Below are 17,367 nucleotides of genomic sequence, written 5' to 3' on the forward strand. Positions count from 1 at the left end.
CCTGCAGAGTTATCCTGCCAGGATGACAGACCCCCCTGTTGCCACGGGGAGCCCTGGGGGCCTGGCTTGATCTTCCAGACTCGGTTTCCTCATCACTGAGATGGAGATGATGACAGCTGCCCTTGTGAGTTCACCATGAGGCCCTAATGAGGTTGTGAGAAGCTCTGGTAAGTCTGGCCCACAGTCAAGGCCAGTGAAGGTGCCTGACTCACCCAGGAGAGCCAGGCCTATCCTGCCGAGGGCACCAGATCAACCTTGTTCCAGTGGGTAAAACAGCAGGTTCATGGGCCAGCGGGAATGCAGCCAACACAGCTACAGGAGATGACAGGCAGCCTTCTCTCTGCCCAGGGCAGCTGCTTGCAGGGGCTGTGTCATCCGTGCAAGGCGAGCCCGGTCACGCCTGCACTTCCCCTTGGACTCCCTTGGTGGCTCCTCCCAGCACAGCACTGTGTGTGTGTGTGTGTGTGTGGGGAGGGGGGGTACGGGGGGGACTGGCACTGTGGACTGCTTGCAAGGCAGGGCCCAGGGGTCCACTTTCTGCACAGACCTTGGGACCCAGAATCAGGCTGCTGTGGACACAGCCATGCCAAGTGAGGCACTGTCAAGGGGCCTGGGCAGGAGTCCTGGAGACACCTGCTCAGAGCACACAGTGGAGTGGGGACCCTGGGCCATTTCTGCATCATCTCGGAGCGTCTACCACCTCATGTGTTCAACAGATTGAGGAACACACGACACCCAGAGAGCAGATGTCGAGGTTCAGTAAGCAGCAGAGGCAGGTGCCAGGAACGAGGGGACAGTGGGACTCCAGGGGCGGGGGGGGGGGGGGGGGGGGCGGGCGCCTGTGGAAAACTGGAGAGCTCTGGCCCATCTCGAGGCACCAGGCCTCAGTCCACCGCTGAGAGGCCTTGATTTAAGAGAAGCCAGAAATCCAGATTTTTACATGCACTCTCCTGATGTGTAAGTGTCTATTCAAAGCGTCACGCACACATTCACAGGCCAGACAAAATACACCAGTGGGCTGGGTTTGGCCCTGGGCTGCCAGTCTCTAACATCTGCCCTGAAGACAAAGGCATTTTTTAAGCCTTTGCTGGGCTGCAGCGTGAGCTCCTGGCCTCACATGGGGGCTGGGAGGGTGGACAGACGCCTTGCTGTTGAATTCCTTTTGGCAAACTGGATCACCTTTGGGAAAAGGAGTGGGGCCAGCTGGAAGGGAAGTCTGGGCGGGCAGGGAGAGCTGCCAGGGGAGGGCGGGCCAGGTGGCAGGGGCCTGGCCTGAGGCACGTAAGCCCTGAGTGCCGGGAAGCTGGGTGCAGAGTACTGCTAGGAAGGAAGATGTGGGCCTGCTGTCCTTCCGGGTCCCAGTGGATAGCCAAGGAAACAACTTCAGCAAATGTGGAAGAGGACGAGAGGGGCCGCTGTTTCCCTAGTGGGGAGGCCTCTTCCTCCTTGGGGGCTCACGTTCTGACGGGCGGGTGTGCTGGGTAGGGGGGCGATCTCCACATGTGCCAAGGGCCATGGCTCAGCTTGATTTAAAATGCGCCTGGAAAGCAGAGTCCCTGCCAGGCGAGCTGCTGGAGCGGCAGGTTCGCAAACAACCCAACACATGTCAGACATCACCGGCCGACACTGGAGCCAGGCAGCTCCCCCCGCCACCCCAGCTTGGGGTCTACTGCTTTCACATGTGCTGTTTTCCTGAGCTTGTTTAGACTCTGCTCAGGCTGGAGGTGTACGGCTCCCGGCAGGCGCTGGGGGGCTGCCAAGGACCCTCGGGCGAAGCGGGTGGTACTCCAGAGGCCTCAGCAAGATGTTGGAAAAACAGGGCCCAGGAAATGGCAGTGTCTGCACCAGCAGGGGGCCCAGTGCCCCAGAGACAACCTTCCTTCCAATTGTTTTCTTTACACAGGCTGGTGTATGTGCTGCTGCCTACCCATCTCTGGGGGCCATGGGTCTCAGGCTCTGTGTGTCCTGTGTGCCTTCCCTGGGCGGGGGTGGGGGTGGGGGCACGGCTGGGTGGATGCCTTCTGCCTGGTGGCTATGCCTTGGCAGGCATGGGGCCAGGCGTGTGAAGAACAGTCTTGACACAATCAGGCCAGAGGCCCCACTCCACTCTGCACTGTCTGGTCTCCACCCTCTGCTTTGAAAACCTAGGAACATGGCACCAGAACCAGGGCTGACTCTCCTTTGCTCACCCCATCAGCCCAGCTCCCAGGCCGGACGACTGCCCCTGCAATCTCTCTGCAAAGTGTCCAATGGGGCCCTGCCCTGCCAGGGGCTGCCGCCCTCTCCAACAGCCTGTTCTTTCTGGGGGGCCAGAGGGGCTGTGACAAACGGGACACTAAGCATGTGATTCTCTCAGAAAATGCTGTATGGCCCTGCCCACCACACTCAGGGTGATAGACCAGTGAGTGTGGGCCATTCTGTGGCCCGTGGGCAGGATGGAGGGCATATGATGTAGTGCTCTCACTGACCACCAGGTCCCAACACCTGTGGGCTCACAGAGGGGCCCCCTACCCCCGGGGCTGCTGGAGGCTGCCCCTTCTCCTGCCTGGATGCAAACCCGCACATCCCACAATCAACTTGATGCAGGGGTCACGACAGGGACACAGGAGAGTTAGGCCCAGCCCAGGGGACAAGAGAAAGCAAGGTAGTAATTCAATAGCAACAAGGCGAGGATAGAAAAGCAAGTCTGTGTGAGAGGCCCATGGAGGGTGTGACGAGGCCAGGAGGCCTCCCTTGAGGGGAGAAGGTGTGAGCGGAGATGGGGCAGGTGAGAGGCCCCCTGCCGCCTAAATGAAAAGAGGACCATGGGGGCAAGAACAGCAGGTACAAAGGCTGCAAGGTGAGCTCATCAGATGGAGAGGAAAGGTATAGAGAAGAGGTATCAGAGGTAAGGGGCTAAGCCAGGTCCCAAGGAGAGGAAGGCCACGAGCTGACAGCTGTTCTGGGTGGAGAAGAGGCCAGGACTGGGAAGGGGGCGGCGTGTGGAAGTTGGGAAGGGTGAGGAGGGTCTGAGTTGGGGCTGACAGGACATGCCAGCAAGTCAGGGGGTGCAAAAAGACAGAGGGATCGAGGAGGAGAACTCCAGGTCTCTGGCCCAAGCCGCAGGGAAACAGTGCCACTGGCCCCCAGAGAGAACGGGACTGGGGCAGTGCCAGGAGATACTGGGATGGGCAAGGGACCCATGGGTCATCCCTCAGGACACGGCCGGGGAAAATGAGTATGGAGCCTGGGGAAGGGGCCAGGCTGGAGTGTCCAAAGCAGGCAGCCACAGCCAGCTGTGGGGTCAGAAGAGCGTGAAGGGCAGGGAAAGCCTAGTCCACCCCTCTCTCTGAAGCCCCCAGCACCCCTCAGAACCACTGTCCCATCCCCGGGGGCACCATGAGCTTCCCACCGCCGGTCTTTGCTCAGGTAGTGCCCTCCGCCTGGACGCCATTCTCCTTGGGGCAGCCTGGTAACGCTGAGCCCCTGACTAGGCTCTGCCCCCTCCCCGGCGTGGCATTTGGGACATGACCCTGCTCAGTCACTGCTCACACACACACACGCTGTCCTCACTAGGAGGAGAGCTCTCTGGGGAAGGAAGTGTCCCCGCCCACCCAGCCTTACCCTGGCCGGTGCCGATGCCCAGATGTGTCAGGTTGGCAGCGAGATTGCCGGTGCTGCTGGAGCTGCTGAGAGCGGGGAAGGCGGGCTCCTCAGGGTCCAGCGGGGTAGGGAGCGGGGAGGGGAAGTGGATGTTGGTCAGGTCGGGCAGGGAGCCCCCGGTGTTGTGGGTGGCAGGGATCAGGGCTGTAGTGTTTTCCTGGTCAGCAGATGGAAAAATGCTGGGAAAAGGCCAGACATGGGGGGTGAGCTCTTTTTTGGACGGTAGCTGCCTATGTTCCCCCAGAAGCTGCAGCAGTGATGGGAAGGAGCTTGTGAAAGAAACTAACAGGTGAAAATGACACCCTGCTATTAGGTTCTACCATGCTCGAGGAACAACTATCAGCCTACACCTCCAATGGGACCTTAGGAAGCAACCTATCCCTGTAGGACAGGGGATGGGGTCAGGGTCCTCCCGTTGCCCGGGGACAGGGTATGTCTGAGGTGTGAAAGCATCCCCCCCCAGACAGCCTTGCTGGGTGGCCGCCAGCAGCTCAGCACTCTTCTTGCCGGGACTTGCAGCCTCATGAGCATCCGGGGATCGGGGGTTGTCCGAGCATGCAGGGCGGGCCTCGCTGTCACTTACTTGATTCCAGGGACCTCGCAGGACTTGGGCCTGGACCCTGTCTGAAAGGAAAGACAGCAGAGGCTGAACAGCCTCCTCATGCGTGGCCCAGCTCCCCACCAGGGCCGAGTGACGCTCAAGAAGAGGGTTTATGGGGTCCCAGAAGTCCCACAGATGAAGACCAGGTGTTCCCGAGGGATTGGGGGGGCTGCCCCAGACATGCCCAGGGGCAACACCAAGAGTCTCGCTATGGCCCCTCCTGGCTTCGCTCTGTCTGCCCAGTTAAATGGCACAGTACAGGGGTGAGGTGGCGCCTCGTCAGAGCCAGCTTCCCGGGGAACGTGTTGCCTGTTCTTTACATCTCAACCCTCGAGGACTGTGCCACAGCTGTCAGCCGCCAGCTCTGTGGCGGGGCCACTGGAAAGCTGAGCACCTGAGGCTAACCTCCCATATATTCCTGGATCAGGGCTGCCCCTGCTCAGTGTCTCTCTGTCTATGCCAGGAAGGGCGTCACGTAAGGAAGCCTGAGGCAGTTTGGACAAGTTGCCCTGAATACACAGAGGCTGCCGCCCTGCCCCCAGCTGACCCACCTTCCCATGGTGCCCCGAGCTGGGACTCCCTTAGGAACCCTCATGCCCCACTGTCTTAGGACAAGGATTCTGGCCACCAGGACTGGTGCTTAGGACAGACTGGCCTGAGAGAAACGATGCCAGGGAAACCCCGTCAGCAGGAAGACCCTGGCTTCTTCTCTGGGAGCAGGGGACCTATGACCACTCAAGAACTGCAGCCTCCAGGCCAGGCCACTAAACTCTCGTTCAAGGACAAAGCAGGGACCTCTCTTCCGATGGCAGCAGACGTGACTGGACAGAGCCTGTGTGCTGATGGGGGCTCCACTGTGTCACGTGCCCTGATTCCTGGCCACCTCTGGGGCCCTGGGGCAGACACTCCTACTGGCGTGTCCTTTAGGGATTATCAGACAGGAACGGGGACGCTGGGGAGGCGCCCACACAGCCAGTGAGGGGAAAACACCCAACTGGCAGTGACTGTGTCACTGAGGGGGGGCCTGCGACCAGCAGGCCTTGAGCCTTTGCAAGGAACAAGGGTGGAACGGGTTTCTACTTGGCCATTGGGCTCCTTAATTCTGGGAGTAAACATTCACTTCATTATCAGATTTTTGCAAAGTACCTTGACAATGACTTTCTAAAAGCTCTTTTCAAAAGCATTCCACATCAACAGTATTAAGAATTCACCCATCATTCCCCTGCCCTGCCCCCAACGAATCCAATGGAATCCCTCTACTGACATTCTCACAGACGCACGGTATCACACAGTAGTGAAAAGGAGTCTGCCCACATGCTGGACTCTGGCACCCTCTTCTCACTCCCAGATGTCAGGGTGTTGCCCCAACACCCGCCATCTTCTCTTTATGGCAACACCACACTCGGCTGTCTTTGCGTCATCCTTGCGCAGGGGCCGTGCTAATCCCTAGTGTCCAATTTGAGTGTACGTGCTGTGGGTGTGACTGCAGGTTTTACTTCTTTACATGCTTTTCACCAGTGTAACAGGCCTGTGTTCACGGTGAATCAGCCGACATGAGTTGTCAAATCTGAGTGAGGGTCTTACTTCAGGGAGGGGGAAGCCGCCCAGTGTGCTGTTTCACCACCGTTACATGGCTATGCTTACAAAAAAGATCAAAAGGGAAACCTCTTTCGAAAGCCCACAGGCTCTTACCTTCTTGGTGTCCCACGCTTGCTTGGAAAGGTTCTTGTTTGTCTCTGATGTGGTCTCCTCCATTCCTGGAACTGTTAGTAGTAAGACTGAGGTGGAGTGGAGGGAGAAGGAGAGTCAGAAAAGGCATCTCTGCAGCTACCTGGCAGCACCAGGAGAGCATTCCCTGACCTAACAGTCACAACCGTGATGGGAGCAGAACTGCTCCAACAGTGACTTCTGGGGAGTATACTAAAGGACAAAAAGGGTTTCATTTAAAAACAGTAAGTCAGAGAACACGTGACTTAAAAATGAAAACGAAAGCTCTGGAGCTGAAGACATGCATTGATTCGGCCTCCCAACTGGACCGATTTGGGCTTTGGAGGCCTCGGGCGACAGAGAATAGCTAAGAACCTCTCCCCGCCTCCTGTGAGTGGCCACCATCCTATGGACACCTGCTTCTCCCTCTTGGGCTGTCTGCCCAGGGGCCTGGGACACATTATTCAATGTCAGCCAGGTTGGGTACATCCACCGTTGTAGCAGTGGCCCCACGAATTAGTCACCACAGCAGCCAGCCCCGAGGTAGGGAGGAGGGGAAGAGAGGAGGGAAGGTCTGAGGGACCAGACAGGCATCACTTGAGGCCCTGGAAGCAGCTGCAGCTGAAGGCCCCTGTCCTGGGATCTTTTGGTAAGGGAGATTAAACATTTTCTTGATGAGACCCAATTTCTTCATGCCTATTGGAGGTTTAGTTTTTCACTGGCAATAGAGCCATAAGCAGCCAGATGGGTCAACTCCTCCATCTCGAAACCTGGAGGAGCTGGGCTGTGGGGTGGAGGGCAGTCAGGCTAAGCCTTGACCCATCACCATATGGGCCCTTCTTAGAGGAATGAGAACAGATGACATGTCTCCCCTACCCCTACCCCAAGGACAACTGGACTCTGAGCTGCCAGGAATCTGGGGCTTGCAGTCACCAAGAGTCCCAGGAGATGGTGATGCCTGCCCACCCGCTGACCCCAAAAGCCCCCACCTTCCTGGGGGACCTGCCAGGGGGATGGCCACCTCAGAACTGTCCCCAACATAGGGAAAACGAGGGAAGCACCAGGCACTGTGTCCTCATCACCCCTGGGCATTTGGAATCCTGGCTTTTATTCGGAGACAGTTCCTTCTGTAATCTCACCTTCACTGCCTGATGAGCTGGGGTGCCGGGAGGATGGAATGCAGAGAGCCACCCCACAAGGGGTAAAGTTCTGGTGAACAATCCTCCTGTCCACAGAATCTCCCTGGTGTGTTTACACGCTCGCACAGTGAACTGCTACCAGCGGTGAGTGGTTCGGCCTTAACTGCATGTGATTAATTCTCTAGTGTTAGTGTCTCGGGGCAGATCAGGTCCCAGTGGGGCTTCGTGAAGCTGGCCTCACAGCACTGTGCACCCCTCTCTGGGTGACGCTGCCCCAGTTTTTAAGATGGCAGGTGCCCTCCTGGAAGGTCCTAGGGACTCTGCTTCTGTGTCCGGCTCTGAAGAGGGGCTGGGGGCCCGGGCACAGACCCGCCAGCTACAAAGCCACGTGCATGGCCCAGACGGAGAGGAGCTCTGGGCACGAGCTGAGAAAGAGCTGGTCTCTTTCCCACCCACCATGGCCAGGATGGGCCCCAGGGCTCTGAACCGGGAGGGTTGTGAGTAGCAGAGCTGGGAAATGATCAGGTGTGAAGCCCTGGGCCAGGCTGCGCCTCAAGCTGCACATCTCGCTCTGGCCTGGGCCGGTACGAGCTGATAGCTGCCCCTTGCCTTGAGCTTGCTGCCCGCTCCATCTGAAAGAACCTGCAGGGCACCCACACTGTGTGGCCATGCCCTGAATCCATGAACTGAAGCCAATGGGTGTTCTCAGGGGCTGTTTTCTCTGCCGAGAAAACTTCTACACACGCTTCAGAACTCCAATTCAAATAGCACCATCTCTGAAAAGTTTCCCTGTGTCCCTCCCCTTGTCCTACAGCACCCACTGAGTCTTCCTTCACCCACAGATCTTGAGCTTGTGACCTCTGGGAGCACAGGGGCCGCTGCTGGACTTGTCTGACCCGAGCAAAGGGGCCCGCGCGCTCTGCTCATACCTCTTTTCTGGTGTGCGTCCTGGGACCCGCCCATGAAGGGGTCTGGCTGGGTGGGTGTCATTGTGCTCTGGTGCAGGGCAGAATCAGAATTGGTCCTGGGAAAAGGAGAGAGACCATGATAAAGGGACATGGTCCCCTGGGCCCCAAGGGTGATAAAGGGACAGTCCTGGTTCCACTCATCCCAGACGTCCCCGATGGGACAGGGGAGCAGTCAGGGGTCATTTTTGTGAGCTGTGGCACCTGACCATGGTCTTCCAAAGAACCATAGGGGTGACCACGGTTTTTGTCTGCAAAGCCTGTTAGCAGCAGGGATGTCCCTCTGTCCATCCTAACCCGACCCTGCCCATCCCTGACTCCTTCGTGTACTTCTCAGCTGTCGGTAAAGGACAGAGCCTTCCTGCTGAAACCCTCTCTAGAGGAGGCCAAATGGTCCCACAGTGGCCCAGCCCTGGGGGTACGGGCCTCCCAGCCCATCACTGGATCCCCTTCTGGTGACGAAAACCAATGTGCAACCCTGGCTCTGGGACACTCGGGTACAAACCAGGTGTGATGGGCAAGAAGGGGAGGCAGTGACATGAGGCTCAGAGAAGGCCCTAGAAGGAATGCAGCTCCTAGGGGGAAGGCTGTGCAGGAATGGCATTGCTCTAATCAGCCCAAATGCTGCCAGGAGCTCCGCCCTCTGCCCCAGGGACAGGGTCACCCAATCTGCCCCCAGCGAGGTGCCTGGAAGGTGGGTCCCCAGATCACCCTCAGCTGCCCAGGACACTGTGGGGCTCCCAATGGTATAAAGCGTAGGTCCAGCTACTCGGCTGGTTCTGTGGGGATGAAAATAAGAGCTGCATGTACCCAGCGAGGATGTCTCAGCCACTGAAAGTGACATGGAGGAAACTTAGCTCAGGGAGAATAGGTTACAAAGGACCAGGCCAGTCTCCGACCCCAGCGCCAGCCGAGCAGTTGAGGACTCAGTTGGGGCCCTGTCCCCCACCACTTGTGTGTCTCTGAGCAACTAATCTGACCTCTCTGTGCTCAATTTCCTTCTGTCTACAATGGGGAAAACAACAGCACCTACTCCACAACACTCTGCGTTTTATATCAGTTAATATATGTGATGGTTAATAGAGCTTGATATATGTACGATATGTGCTTAGTTGTTGAATTAATTATGTTACTGAATATATTATATATATTACGTATTGTATTATATACACACATATATAAGTATATATATATATTTTAATAGTTTTCTATTACTTTTGGTGTTTTTGTACTGAAATCACCTACACATGTACATATGAGATATGACAATTAAGTTCACGAATTTGTTGCAACGATGTTGCTAACATTTTTTAATATCAGAGGGATTATTCATTATGAATTTGTACCAACTGGGCAGTTAACCAAGTTTACTATTTGGAAGCGCTGAAAAGGCTGCGTGAAAAAGCTATATGACCTGAACTTTTCACCAACAATTCATGGCTCTTGCATCACGACAATGCACCAGCTCACACAGCACTGTCCGTAGGGGAGTTTTTAGCCAGTAATAAATAACTGTATTGGAACACCTTCCCTACTCACCTGATCTGGCCCCCGATGACTTCTTTCTTTACCTGAAGATCAGGGAAATATTGAAAGAAGGACACTTTGATGACAAGGGTAATATGACGACAGCTCTGATGGCCATTCCAGAAAAAGAGTTCCAAGATTGCTTTGAAGGGTGGACTAGGAGCTGGGGTCGGTGCATAGCTTCCCAAGGGGAGTACTTTGAAGGTGACCATAGTGATATTACGCAATGAGGTATGTAGCACTTTTTCTAGGATGAGTTCGTGAACTTAATTGTCTGACCTTATATTTTCTGTGTGTGGTAAATTATGTGTAACATAAAATTTACCATTTTAACCATTTTATAGTGTATCCTTCTGTGGCATGAAGAGTATTCATACTGGTGTGCAGCCATCACCTCTATTATTGTAGGTATTTATATTAACTCCGTTACTGTTATTTTAGACCTTTCTAGGTCTAATGATGGCAGGGTGGGCGTTGTTTATCTCTCCTGGGAACATTTATGTATTTTCCTAATCTTCTAGTAATAAACGTATAATACTTTTATAATCACATTTTCATGACTGTTTAGCAATGTGGAAAACTACAACATCAAATGAAAAAAGCAAGCTACAACACTGAATAGCCAACATAATCCCAATTTTGCTTAAAAAAGACAAGAAAAAAGACAAGCTGATTCCTAGGAACTTCCGGATGCTTCTCAGTTATGCCGTTTGAAAGTGACTCTGTATTAGTTTTCTAAGCACGACCACGAGGAGTGTGGTTGTTTCCAGTGGGGGGACTGCGGGCAAGCTCTGGGTCACTGACCTTCTCCAGCTGGTGTCCGCGGGCGGCGAGAGGTACACGGTGCCATAAGGGCAGCTGTCCACTTGAGTGTGAGTTAAGGGGATGGCACTGTCGGCTCAGGCCCCACCCGAGCCCCAGAAACCTGGTGGCCAGGATGCTGGGAGCCTACAAACAGCTGGGGCCGCAAGACTGGCGGGGGTGGGAGAGTGGGGCTTTCCTGCCTGGCTGCAAGCGGCCTTGGGGGCGGCCCCATCCACCTAGCACTCAGCACTCACCTCCTGCATACGCACATGTGTGCTGTAACCCTTACAAGAATCGGGGGCCCACGGGGGTGGCGGGGAGTCTAGTTCAGCTGACCTGGGTCTTGACTGAATTCTGGACTGGTGAGGCAGCGCCTGGGGCCCGTGGGCTCCATCTGGGGCTCAGCTAGTCAGACTCCCTTTGCCATGGAAATCAGAACTGGGAAAGAACAGGCTTCTCTGTTCTAGAAAGCAAGGCGTCTCAGAGCAGTGCTCAGACTTGGGGGGCTGGGGGGGGCTGGCCAAGCACTGAGAGGCGCCGGGTCTGGGGGGGTCCTGATGATCTCTCTGCTTGGCCATGGTACGGACTCGGGCTTTGTCTTCAGATCTGTCCAGTTCTGGCTTGGACCCCTCAACGCCCCTGCCTCAGCTGGGCTGTCCTCTATATGGTGCCGAGAAGCTAGAGGGCTCCATCAACATGGCCCTGACATGTGGGCACATGGCTCACAGCCTTCCTGGGCTCCACTGCCCAGCTGGGTGCCCAAGTGCAATATGACCTGGCGTCACCTGCCCCAACTCTCCCGTCAGGCTGCGTACTCCAGCGGCTACCTCTGCATTCTTGTTCCCCGTGCCCCCCAGTCCCTGCCTGGCCAAAGGCTCCTCTGCTTGCCTCACTGCCTCCTCTGGGAAGTCCACTGGGGAGGCCCTGCTCCATCCCCAGAGCTGGCAGTTCCATCAGCTAGATGAACTCAGGGTCCTGCAGTCGCCAACAGGGCCCAGGCTCCCTGCCTGAGTCCTCCGGGGAAAGGATATCTGCCGTCCGTGTTTGTCCACCGACAGGGGCCGGCGGTGCGGGGAGCCGAGCCGGCCGCGCTCCCGGTACACTCTGTCCACCAGCCCATGGTGCCGGGTGGTCCGACTGGTGTCCAGGCCTGAGGACTGGAAGGGTGTCTGGATGTGGGGAGGGGGCCGGGGAGGGCAGGGGAAGAAATGGGAAAAAACGAGAGAGAAACCCACAAAATGGTTATCAGCTGTGGCCTGCCCCCCAGGATCTGACCTTAGGGTCCCCTACTCCCGAGACTCCCTCGGTCACCACCCTGCAGCCCAGATAGGCTTCCTCTTTCAGCTGGCCCCTGGCCTCCGAGCACTGCGGTGGTTGGGGCGAGCTGGGGACCCCGGGCGACAGGCGTGCAGTGTGGCCAGCATGCACGGGCCAGGCAGAATGGCACAAGCTCAGGGCTGGTGCTGGCTGGGGTGCCAGGGGTGCAGACAGCCGAGCACCCCCCAGCCTCACCAGGTACAGACAGGCTTCTGCCTTCTCTCTCGGGCCTGGCCGGCCTCCTCTTCCCACCTACGTCATTCCTGGAGGGGCTGCCAAGAGACAGCCCGGGGTTTCCAGCTGAGGACGTTGAGGGGCCCACCTGGCCAAGTGCTGACTCCCCAGAGGCTCCTTGTTGAGCCCCGGGCTAGTCTTGACTAAGACGTGGCCCGCAGCACCCTCCCCACCACATCCCAGTACCACCCAGAGCCACGTGCAGGCACATTTTGGAGCCCTTGGCCCATAGCGTGGCAGGACAGGGTTTCCTTCCAGCACCTGGGGCTGGCATGAGGCCCCCGGCCAGGCCCTGCTCCCTCTCCTGGCTCCATGCTTCTGAGGCCCCCAGGAGCCTGCTCTCTGCCGTCCCTGGCGCCAGGGGGCTCCTCGCCATCTGAATGGGGTGAGACTGGCAGCCTTAGCCAGCTCTGGATGCAGCCTGTCCTGCTGCCCAGCCATCTGGTCCTCGGGCCCTTCTGTCTTCTCTGGGCAGCCAGGCAAAAAGCGATTTTCCTCCAGAAGATTGCCATGGCTGGAATCCTGCTCTTCCCACCCACACCGAATGCCTCAGCTGGTGTTCAGGGCTGACTGCTCTCCCATGGTCGGGGACACCTCTCTCTCTGACTCAGCAAGGACCCTGCTGGTTTAGGGCCAGAAGACGGCCATGACTGAGAGAGGGAGGGAACCTCACAATCCGGCAGGGACACCAGAGGGCAGGGGCCGCTAACCTCCTCCTAGAGATGCCTGGAAGGCGGAGGGAAAACTGAGGCGGCTGAAGCAGAGTCAGAGACAGAGAGCAGCTCGCAGGCCACACCTTGGACCCGCGCACACGCACACGCACACGCGTACGCCTGTCACGGGACAACCATGCAGCGTGGGCGCGCATGCTCAGACCCCCGGGCAGGGTCTCTCCACACAATCGCACACACATCCCCAGACGGGGGGGTGTAGATTGAATCCATTTCCATTTGGTGGACAGGACACCTCCCACCAGGCCACAGGGGCAGCCACGCTGGGGACACCAAAGGCCTCAGCCCAGGGGCTCATTTACCAGAGAGACAGGAGCCGCTGCCAAGGCCTCCCCCAGAAATCCGCTGGGCTGGAAATGCAAAGAACCAAAACTCTGAGATGCTCTGGCCTCACCTGGTCCCCCAGGACCCTGACAGGTCCCTGTACCCTCAGCCCCAGGAGCTCCATGCCAGCCCAGGCAGGGCGAGCTTGGAGTGCCCAAAGTCTCCTCGAAGGAGAAGGGGACAGGAAGACCAGGCAAGGGGAGAGCTGGGGAGGGCAGGAGGGGGAGCACCCCAACTCAGAAGTGCCCTGACAAAGAGGTTGGCTTTTGGTCACTGTGACGGCCCCACACATCTGCTCCCATGAGAAGGCTGTCTGAGGAGGGCCATGGCCCAGGGTCCTAGAGCTGAGCTGGGAGGACCCTGGCTGGTGGCCTGCTGCATCCCAGCAGTAGCATCACGGCAGGAAAAGGAGCTGGGGAGTGACTCAGGTGGCTGGGTGGGGAATGAGCTCCCTGAGGAACAGGCCCGGCGCCACCTGGCCTATCAGCATGTGGACAGATGTGGCTGTTTCTGGGGCCCTGGCCCAGCAATGGGGCAGAAGTGTGGCCATCCGTGGACCTGTCCCTGCAGAGCCAACACGGTGCTGGGGGTGGCCCAGCTCTCAGCCCCAGCTCCCCAGCCCACCTTGCCACCTGCAAACTAGGGTCGGGCACAGCCCAGGGGAAGAGGATGGCCCTGCGCCCAGGCGGTGGGCCTTATCTCTTATTATTTATGATAAGGACGTGCACGGCGGCCCCGCGGCCTGCAGGAGCTGCACTGTGTGGGTCTCTGCCAAGAAACGTTTGCAGACAAGTGGGGTCAGGCTGAGGGGCCTCCTTCTGAGAACCGCTGGGCTTGCGGATTAGTGCGGCTGACGGAGCCAAGCCCCAGAGGCCCCAAGCGGTTCCCGCTGCCGCACAGCCGGCCAACAGGTGTAGCGGCTGCCGAAACACTTGTGGCCAGACTGGGGCCTTGCTGCAGGGTCTGCTGACAGGGGACTGGCGGGGGGGGGAGTGGGGGAGCGATCTGGGCGAGGCCTGGCCAAGCCATCCCATCCCAGGAGCAGGAAAGGAGTAGGCGGGGGTGGAGGGGAGGGTTGCGGCAATTGTCTGCTGACCCTAGCTGTCCACAGCAGCCATCACACACACACGCCTGCCCAGAGTGGATGCACCCCAGGTGGGAGGCTAGGGGAAGCTCCCTGAGAGAGGCAGTGGGGGAAGGGGGTTTACCTGGAAAGGCAGATCCACAGTGCCACTTCCGATCTGGTTCACATTGGGCAGGGACCCGCCGTAATACTGGCCGCGGCTTGGGCCCAGTTGTAGATACTGCGACTTCTGGAGCTGGAGCTGCAAGAGAAACTGGCAGCTACAGCAGGGGTTCGGGGGTCCTCCCAAGCACAAACTGCAGAGTGCCACCCCCAAGGGCCTGGAAAGAACCCAAGCAGTGGGGTCAGTGGCACCAGTCGCAAAAGGTGTGAGACCCCGTGATTACTCAGATTCTAGAAGGAGCTGGTGTCTCATCACCCAAAACAGCAAAATCGAGGTGCCCTGGCAGGCCCTCCCGAGGCCTCCGTGAACTTGGGGGGGCCTTCCTTGCTGGCTGACATGTTTGTGAATGAGCAAGAGTATGGCGCAGGCCTGGAGCCTACAGCCTGAGGAGGCGGCCCCTCACCCACCCAGGGGAGCCGTTTCTCATTGCAGCCAAAGGCTGCGTTCCAGCATGAGGGCCAGAGGCTGCGAATTGACGCCCGGACACAAGAGAAATCTTCTTTCCAATGGCCTGAATTGGAGGGGCTGGCTCAGAAGCGCAGCGCTGGCTTTCAAAGTGCAGGATGTGGATTTCTCCGGCAGCACACACAGGATGAGCAGGTCTGCCAGACCCCACCTGAGTTCAAGGGTCCTGCCCATGGCCCCAAACTCCTACCTGTCCCCCCACCACACAATAATGCCCTGGGCCCAGTGGATGGCCCTCATCCAGGCTGGCCGTATCCCTCATAGTCCTCCACCCATCACTTAAATAGGGACTCTTCCTGCCGGGGCAGGCCTCAGAAGCAGGAGCCTGGGGCTCTGTGACTGGCCACGGCTGCCTGTACCTGGCCTGGGATCTGCCTCTTCTCTCTCAATCAGCCAATTCCAGTTTTCGGGAACAACGGCAGATGCCCCGACCCGTGCAGCACCACCCATAGTCCGTCACACCACTGTGGGAGGCAGGCATCCTGACAGGGGTGGTGACCGGGCATGCGGGGAGGGGTGGCGTCCGCTCCCAGGGCTGGGGTGGTTGCTAGGGTCGACGCTGTGTACACAACAAGGCCGCTCACGTTCCCTCACAAACAGCTCCTGGCAGCTTCCGCCAGCTGGCCGCCCATACCGCCTGTTCCCTCAAGCCGGCCCAGCTTCCTGGGGGGCCTCGGACACCGGAGGGGAAGTGAAGCCAGAGAACTGGCCGCCTGCCCACCGGGTGGAGCACCTCACCCAGGTAAACAGCTGTTTCCTGAGAGCTGCGTGGAGCTGGGAGGGAGGTGGACCTTGATCCATTCCTTCCCGAGTGGTTCTCAGCATCTTCAGAGCCCAACCCAGGGTCTGTCTCTGACTCGAATACTCTGCTGTGTTCCCCCACCCCAGTAAGGAGGGACTAAACAGGCCAGGGCCCCCACCTCTGCCTGGACCCGAGACCCACCCCACGACCTCTTTGTGCGTGAGCCACGTGGCAGGAATAGGTACTGCTTCTACCTCTCGGGTACCATGTGGCTCTAGAGGGCCACAGCCCCTTTCTGGCCCTCGGTTTTCCCTGGCCCTCAGTTTCCCCTCCCATTTCCTTGCCCCACTCCTGGGCCCCTCGTTTCCAGACAGGGCCCCCCACCCCGACACATCCTGTTCTAAGCCCCGTCATACATGAAGTCCTTTGCCCCAGTCCCCACCTGACACCGACTCCCCTGCAGAGCCCTGAGTAAATGGGGGGCTTCCCTGGTCTCCCTCGGCCCAGCCCTGCTGACAGGACCCTGCAGGGGTGGGGTGGCCTAGCACAGTGCACGTCCCCAGCATGTCAGTGCCCAAGCTCCTGCTGGGCACATCCCCCCATCCTGACAGCATCCACAGGGCTGGGAGGAGTGGGGACTACAAGGCCAGGGAACAGTGGCCCTGGGAAGACGTGGTGTGATAGACACAGCCACTACTTCAGAGCAGCCCCCAGTTCTCAGGGACCCCAGCACAGGATGCGGTAACACCCCCACCCGCCAGCCCCTCCCTGGCCTTACTCTCTAGACGAGCCAGCCTTGGTCAGGCCAGTCAGCAATTGCCATGGCAACTGGCTGGCCTTCTAATGAGATGAAGGGGAGCAGACATGCTGAAGGCTGAGCTCTGTCCTGCAAAGCCGGGTCAGGCCAGGGGCCAGGAGGAAGCCCAGTGATACACGCGGGCCTTAGTTTCCCCCCCTCACCATGAAGGCTGCTTGGTCTGGCCCTCTGTTCTCCCTGACCACTGGGCTCCACCAGCTGAGAAGGTCCCTGCCCTGAGCCCTTTGCACTGCTGCCCCCTCCTCCAGGAGGCTCTGCACGCCGGGCTAGCCCAGCACTGAGCACCTCACCCCTTTGGAGTCCCCTCCTCTGCAGCTCACTATCCAAAACCACTGGACCAAGATCTGCCTGTCTTCTCCCGTCAGATTGTTGGCCCCACGAGGACTCTGGCACAATGGAAGAGCTTGGCACACACGGGAAACAAGTGACGAGTGACATGTGAGCGCAGGAACAAGAGCTGGATGCACTCAGGACCCCAGGCAGGGACCACGTTTCTCCAGTGCCCACATGGGACCCCTGCCCCTGACCTCAGGAAAACTGAGGCCCCGGGAACAGACAGCTGTCCAAGTACAGAAGCAGCATGTGCCCAGCCTGGGGCTCAACCTGAGAACCACCCATGAGAGGGAGGCAGAGAGCACACGCTGCCCCCTCACCAGCTTGAGCACACAATGCTTCCGGGACCAAGCACTGCTTGGGACCTGAGCCCCCTTGGGGGTTTCCCTGGGAGGGAGAGATTGGGGATTCGCTGGGGTCTCCAATTGTTCCAGCAGCTATTGGGGTATGCACAGGGAGCACCCAAGAACCCCTGAAAGGATCTAATACTAAGTCTTGTGGAGCTGCCGTGGGTTTTCCAAGGCCACTGCTCTCTGGGCATGCATCCAGTTTGTCTGGCTGAGTCCCTCCAGGTTCCCTTCCAGGCTTGGCCCCAAGAGAACCCCCCGGTCTCAGCTCGGGCAGCAGATGGTGAGTTTGAGGAGGGCACACAGCCCCTCCTGGGCTCAATTTTCCACACCAGGCCCCCTGCGTTACTCAGTTGAAGTGACATGTGCATGCCTGTGGACATTTAACTGAGGCCACGGAGTATGGCACTGACCACCCTGGGCAG

At 58.3% G+C, this 17,367-nt stretch overlaps 1 protein-coding gene across 7 annotated transcripts in view; it reads right to left on the reverse strand.

The window, feature by feature from the left end:
- Positions 1–17,367, reverse strand: part of CRTC1 (CREB regulated transcription coactivator 1) — a 56,805-nt gene that overhangs the window by 15,372 nt on the left and 24,066 nt on the right. For 5 of the 7 annotated variants that reach the window (XM_074337830.2, XM_074337829.2, XM_074337828.2 and 2 more), the window contains exons 2-9: positions 14,200–14,316; positions 12,970–13,017; positions 11,417–11,554; positions 10,386–10,447; positions 8,019–8,113; positions 5,936–6,021; positions 4,226–4,266; positions 3,604–3,821 (exon numbers count right to left, since the gene is read on the reverse strand). In XM_074337830.2, coding sequence (XP_074193931.2) covers positions 3,604–3,821; positions 4,226–4,266; positions 5,936–6,021; positions 8,019–8,113; positions 10,386–10,447; positions 11,417–11,554; positions 12,970–13,017; positions 14,200–14,316 — 805 coding nt within the window. The remainder of the gene's footprint in view (positions 1–3,603; positions 3,822–4,225; positions 4,267–5,935; positions 6,022–8,018; positions 8,114–10,385; positions 10,448–11,416; positions 11,555–12,969; positions 13,018–14,199; positions 14,317–17,367) is intronic. The other 2 variants (XM_074337826.2, XM_074337831.2) reach the window with 1 other exon arrangement.

Source organism: Rhinolophus sinicus, chromosome 15 (assembly GCF_057876585.1).
Source record: "Rhinolophus sinicus isolate RSI-liver-muscle chromosome 15, RSI-T2T, whole genome shotgun sequence".
Taxonomy (NCBI): domain Eukaryota; kingdom Metazoa; phylum Chordata; class Mammalia; order Chiroptera; family Rhinolophidae; genus Rhinolophus; species Rhinolophus sinicus.